Here is a 7,040-nt window from a genome sequence, read left to right on the forward strand (position 1 = left end):
CAGGACCCAGATAATATAGGAGATGGGAGTGGCTAACAGTGAACAGCTGAGACTTAATGCAGGAAAGCTAGTAGGAGCTCTTAACTGAGCAGATTAACCCCTGGACTGCTAAAATAAACCTGCACTGTTTAATATAGTAGAAGAAATCATACGCTGCGGTCTTATGGCTTCTCTCTGTCACAGTAAACCCATGACATGATGTTGGAGGGACTGAGAGTCTTCTCAGTGCCATGACTTGTGACCGATATGTGGCCATATGTAGCCTTTTACGTTACTCCACTAAACTGAATAGGCTGTTCTGCTTCTATGTTGTGGCTGAATGTTGCCTCATTGGGTGCTTGAATTCCATGTCTCACACCTTGATGACCTTGAAACTGAGGTTTTTCTGATAAATGGCACAATAACAATTTCTTCTGTGATGTCCTTCCAATGTTGGTAGCTGCTTGTAGTGATACCAAGACCATTCATATGTTACTGCGTATAGACACTACCTTGCTAGGTGCCTCAATGTTTCTAGTTGTGATGAACTCCTACATCCATATAATATCCACCATACTGAAAATTCACTCTTCCAAGGGGAGGCAGAAGGTCTTTTCCACATGTTCCTCCCACCTCATTGTTGTCACAGATTTCTACACACCAGGTGTTCATTTTATGATGTTCAAGCGTCAACTATTGTATATTGTGTCCTTCCTCCATTGGTGAATCCCATCACATATTGCTTGAGAAATAATGATGTAAAGAGAGTCTTGAAACAAAAAATAATAAAAATTTAAATAAAAAAAAAATTTTGAACAATAAATGGAACACCGCAATTGTTGTACATCCTGGGGCAAAACTTTCTACATTTCTCCAATGCTACCACTTGGCTAGTATATTTTTTAGTATTTATTACTATTTTTTCTTTTCTATAATTAATTGTCCTTTTCTTGTTGCTATGCAAATCAAACAAATATTTAAATAATGCTGTTTTCACGATGGCACTAGAGCACACTCAATAGGCTGTTGGGTGCAGTTGCAGCTCACTTGTCAGCTTTGTTGTGTAGACTGGGACAATTTAAGCTGGGCCATCTCATTACCTTTAGTAGAGGATGATTTTATTTATGATCCCTCGTGATCAATAAAGTGTATCGTATCTTATCTTATTTCATGATAGCTCTATTTTACTGCTGGAGGTCAAGATAAGACAGGATAATAAAGGTATTATTATTATTAATTTATATAGCACCATTGATTCCATGGTGCTGTACATAAGAAGGGGTTACATACAAATTACAGATATTACTTACAGTAAACAAACTTACAATGACAGACTGATACAGAAGGGAGAGGACCCTGCCCTTTCGGGCTTACATGCTACAGGATGGTGGCGAAGGAGACAGTAGGTTGGTGGGTTGCAGCAGTTCCGATGTTGGTTGAGGTGATATCTCCGGTAGTGGTGAGGAGATAGCGGGGTCATTGCAGGCTGTAGGCTTTCTTGAAGAGGTGGGTTTTCAGGTTCCACCTGAAGGATCCGAATGTGGTTGATAGTCAAACAAGTTGGGGCAAAGAATTCCAGAGGATGGGGGCTATTTGGCAGAAGTCTTGGAGGCGGTTGGGTGAGGAGCAAATAAGTGTGGAGGAGAGAAGGAGGTCTTGGGATGACCGGAGATTACGTGGGGGAAGGTATCGGGAGATTAGTTCAGAGACATATGGGGGAGACAGGTTATAGATGGCCTTGTAGGTCAGTATTAGTAATTTGAACTGGATACGCTGAGGGAATTTAAGCCAGTGAAGAGATTTGCAGAGGAGAGAAGCGGAGGAGTAGCAAGGGTAGAGAAATGAATTAGTGTGGCAGCAGAGATAAGGATGGACTGGAGAGGTGCGAGGGTGTTAGCAGGGAGACCACAGAAAAGGATGTTGCAGTAGTCGAGACGGGAGATGATGAGGGCGTGCACAAGCATTTTAGTAGATTGAGGGTTGAGGAAAGGACGGATTCTGGAAATATTTTTGAGCTGGAGGCGACAGGAGGTAGAAAGAGCTTGGATGTGTGGTTTGAAGGACAGGGCAGAGTCCATGGTTACTAGCTTGGGCAGCTAGAGTACTATTGTTTTCATTTTTTTCTGCCACCAACACTCTGTATCTGAGTTGCTAAATGCTGTAGATGCCGTGTCATTAATATTCGTCTAGGAACGTAATTGATCACACAGGTTTTTACCAAATGACAAACTTCTCCAGTAGCAAGAAGCTGCTGATTGCAGAGTACTGGGTGGCAAAGTTATAAGGCAATGAATGATACTATGTGAGGGTAGAATATAATTTGTTTACTTAAATACCACCATTAATTCCACAGCACTTTGCTGACATTATCATCAATGTCCCCAATGGGGCGTTGACTGATGAAGAGACCTGAGTAGTCTCGAAAGCTGCAATTTGTTACTATCTTTCCAGCTAGCCATTAAAAGGTATCAACTACTGAGGACTCTCAATCCTGAATATTCTTCTATCTACTGGCAAACATGGTACAAGATACACATCTTTTCAGGTAATGTATAGGAAGTCAGCATTGGGGTATTGTGGCTATCTCACTATCTTTCACCCCAAAAAAAAAAATCATGTATAACAAAGCATGTGTAATTACAGTAATTTTCTTGGAGAAAAACTACACTTTCTCGAACAATTTAAAGGTGCCAACACTTTGGGCCATGACTGTATAAATAATATTAAAAGAGGTAACTTTGGGAGTAATTCACCTTTAAAATCATTGATTTTTTTCATATTTAAAGATTTTTAATCATCGTGCAATCACTTACTAGTGGGTCCCTCTTCTTAGACATACTTACTATAGTTGAGTTGACATCCCACTACCGTAATATTGTGATATCTAAAATCAACCACCAAGATGTAGAATGTTGACCCTAATGGTCTATCAGATTATCAGATTAACACCATAATCTTTTTTTCCTTAGACCTTTTAATGGAATCTGAAAACAATACGTCAATGGATGCCTTTATTCTACTGGGATTCTCCAAGGGATCAATGATCTGTTCACTTTTAATTTCTATAGCTTATGTCATGATTCTTGTTGGTAACTTGTCTGTGTTTGGTATCATCCAGGTAGACAGCCAACTCCAAACTCCAATGTATTTTTTCTTATGCTGCTTGTCCATCCTAGATGTGTGTTACTCTACAGTCACCCTCCCAGCTATGCTGGTAAATGCTGTAACAGGGAACAGAAAAATATCCTTTACCGGATGCTTTATCCAGCTTTATTTCTTTATCTGTGTTGGAGCGACAGAAGGTCTTCTTCTGGCTGCCATGGCCTACGACAGATATATAGCCATATGTAACCCCCTCCATTATGTACAAATTATGAACAAAAGGTCCTGTTCTTTCATCGTGGCAGGATGTTTCCTCCTTGGTTTGATAAACTCCATGCTTCACACCTTTATGACTTTGAACCTATCATTTTGTGGACCTCGTCATATCAACAACTTTCTCTGTGACGTTCTTCCAATGTTGGAAGCTGCTTGTAGTGACATATACAATAGTCAGATAGTCATACGAGTAGACACAGTGATGCTAGGAGTAACCACATTTTTAGTTGTGATTAACTCCTATGTCCGTGTCATTTCCACCATATTGAAAATCCACTCATCAGAGGGAAGACAGAAGGTCTTCTCCACATGTTCCTCCCACCTCATGGTCGTCACAGTTTTTTACTTAACAGGTATTTTCAGCTACAATGGCCCAAAGTCTGGAGAATCTTTTACAGTCGTCCGAGCTTCATCTATTATCAACAGCGTGCTGCCTCCATTGGTAAACCCAGTTATATATAGCTTGAGAAATAAAGAAGTGAAGAGAGCTTTAAAAAAAGCAATTACTAGTATTTAAAAATGGAAAGGAAGAAATATTTAAGACATAAGAAGTTCATATGTTGTATGTCACCCCAACATCCCCCCCAACCATGAGTAAAAAGGCCGCCTTGCATCATCATTTTGTGTATTAAACTTGCTATTCAGCCATAGCAGGAGGTCAACTCCTAGGCAATTCCTATAGGATGCCAGCTGTCATGTGCCATTTATAATGTTGGTGTTTTCTTTTGTTGCAAAATGGCCTTTTGTCCCCTCTCCACCAGGTATACCATGGCAAGACATTTAAGGTACTGTCACACTTAGCGATGTACCAGCGATCCCGACCAGCGATATGACACAGTCAGGATCGCTGGTGCATTGCTAAGTGGTCGCTAGTGAGCTGCCACACAGGCAGATCTCACCAGCGACATCGCAGGGGTCGGGGGTCGCTACTTACCTGTCAGACTAGGCGATCCTGACCTCCTCCCGCCCGGCTCCACGCTCGTCGCTCGTCTCTCAACAGGAAGCGCCGCAGGAAGCTGACGACGAGAAGCAGTCCAGGACGTTCTCGCGCGATCAGCGATAACCAGCGGGGGAGCGGGTCGTAGGTAAGTATCAGACACAGCGATATCGCTAGCAATATCGCTATAACATCACAAGTTATAGCGATATTGCTAGCGATATCGCTAAGTGTGACAGTACCCTTAGCTGTAGGAAGGTAACATGACAACAAGCATGACATCAGTACATAGCAGGATGATTAGAAGAGCTAAAAAATTAAAAGCATTCCTCTCCTAGGCTGCCCTCTCTCATTGGCAAAAGCAGCTTCTATCTTTCTGCAGCAAGACTACCATGACTGATAGGACAAAGTGGAATGCTGGAAATTGCAGATATCAGCAGTTTGGCAATGCAGAATAGTCGTAGATTCCTTGCTATAGATACCACTTTACTAACTTACAGATCTTTGTGCGCATGTATACATTTTTACCCACGTAAAGGTTTCAGCATGGCCAGTGTGTCTTTGAAATTACTTCATATCTATAAAAACACTCTTTATTGTAGAAATACATTAAATACGTGCGCAATGAAAGAAACCTGTCTAAAACCAATTTGTTAGCCACATCTGGCTCTGGAATTGCGACTTTTTAATATGTGTTTGCAATAAAGAGAGTTTTTATTGAAGACTCAGATAATTGATGACTATTGTACATTATTTATGGCTGTCTAACTTATAGAAAATATTTTTTTTTCTACTTTTTGTGTTTGTCATTTTTGCACTTTTGTTTTTCCTTCTCTTATTCCCAGAGCTAAAACGTTTTTTATTTTTCTGTCGAGATAGCTACAGTGGAAGTTTTCCTACCTCCAAAGAATGGAGAGGTCTGTAATTTTTATCACAGGTAAACTTCAACTGAGAGATACAGAATTTAAAAATAAATACCAGAAAATCACATTCTCCATTGATTTAAGATGAAGCAGTGTATGTGAAGAGCGAAACGCGCCTAAAGGACTCAGGGTGTCTTGTGTTGGGCTGACTGCCTCTCTTGATGTCTTATTTGCCACTGATATGTTTGGGTTTGACTTTTATCTTTAGCCCTGTTTTGCAAGTAATGTGCTGTGACCTTTCTATCATGTCCCATTGTGAGATCATTACTATGTTCATGCATAGGTTTCATTATCATAAATGCATTCTTTGTAGGTGGGAAGACTTGCAAAATTGGCAGTGAATAACTACTTATTTTCCCCACTGTATATGAGAACTTGTTTTTTTTGCAGGACAAGTTATAATTTTGAATGACCGCAAATGTAAGGGGTTACAATGAACAGTATCGGCATCTAACTCCTTTAAAAAGCACGTCCTGTACAATGTAAATATGGTATGTTAGGATTGTATAATTCTCGTTGACTAGTGCTGTGTGTAATTGTATATTATTTTTAGCTTCTGCTGCACAATGTTTAATGTGTGATTATCGGGAAAGCGCAGTGCTAAATTTTAGCCGCTAGATGGGGGCACAAAGATCATTAAACTGTATCTACTATATAATCGTTTAATTCTATCTGTCTGTAATGGAAATCCCGCATCGCTGATTGGTCGCTGCCGGCCGTCCGCGGCCAATCAGCGAAAGGCGCAGTGCGCAGGCGCAGTATGGAATTCAAAGGATGCACGCCACCGCTACCATCGGGAGATCAGCGGCGCTGGGAGATGACTGGTCCTAGCCGGCAGCCAGGGTCCGGAGGAGAGGCGACTCCTCTGGACCCTGGGTACCATAAACCTATAAAAAATATAATTAAAATATAATTAAAATTAAAATAAAAAATAGTTATATACTCACCTTCCGATGGCCCCTGGACTCTTTCCTTCCTCTCCACACACCCGGCATCTTCCGTTCCCAGTAATGCTTTGCACGAAAGACCGTGGATAATATTGCGCTCTCGCGAGAGTGACGTCATCTCTCGTCCTTCGCGCTAAGCATTACTGGGAACAGAAGATGCCGGGCGCGTGGAGAGGAAGGAAAGGGTCCGGGGGCCGTCGGAAGATGAGAATAACCTTTCTTTATTTTTTTAAATTCTTTTTTACATTCTATCTTTCACTATTGAAGCTGCATAGGTAGCATCAATAGTAAATATCCACACTTGCGAACAAAAAAGAATATTACTCCTTCTCCAAAATGAAGCGAACCACAATTATATTAAAAACATGTAACTTTATTAAACAAAGCAAAGACATTTAAAATTGGCTACATATTCATTGTTTCCTGATAACATACCCCAAAAGGGGAAAAAAACAAAGCAGAAATTAACAATGGAGGTTCTAATCCATACGCATATCCAAAGCGTTATTTCATATAAACCAAAGGCCCTTTTACATTTAGCGATGAACCAGCGATCCGACCAGCGATCCGACGCGGTCAGGATCGCTGGTGCATCGCTAAATGATCGCTAGTGAGCTTTCATACAGAAAGATCTCACAGCGATGCAGCAGCGACGCAGCGCACGATACTCACCTTTCACACACAGCGATCCTGATGTCCTCCCGCCCGCCTCCACGCGTCGCTCGTCTCACACAGCAGGAAGCCCAGCAGGAAGCAGACGACGAGAAATGGAGCCGCCCGATCTCGCGCAATCAGCGATGGACAGCGGGAGAGCCGGTCGGAGGTAAGTATCACACATAGCGATACAAAACCGGTGACGTTTTAGCGATATTGCTA

The 7,040-nt window shown here is 41.4% G+C and overlaps 1 protein-coding gene across 1 annotated transcript; it reads left to right on the plus strand.

Moving 5' to 3' along the window:
- The first annotated feature begins 2,956 nt into the window (after positions 1 to 2,956).
- Positions 2,957 to 3,874, plus strand: LOC141082597 (olfactory receptor 5V1-like). The gene has a single exon (XM_073566578.1). The coding sequence runs from the start codon at positions 2,957 to 2,959 to the stop codon at positions 3,872 to 3,874; it is 918 nt and encodes a 305-aa protein (XP_073422679.1).
- The last annotated feature ends 3,166 nt before the right edge of the window (positions 3,875 to 7,040 follow it).

Source organism: Dendrobates tinctorius, unplaced genomic scaffold, assembly GCF_039654945.1.
Source record: "Dendrobates tinctorius isolate UK_male_01 unplaced genomic scaffold, ASM3965494v1 ptg000018l, whole genome shotgun sequence".
Lineage (NCBI taxonomy): Eukaryota > Metazoa > Chordata > Amphibia > Anura > Dendrobatidae > Dendrobates > Dendrobates tinctorius.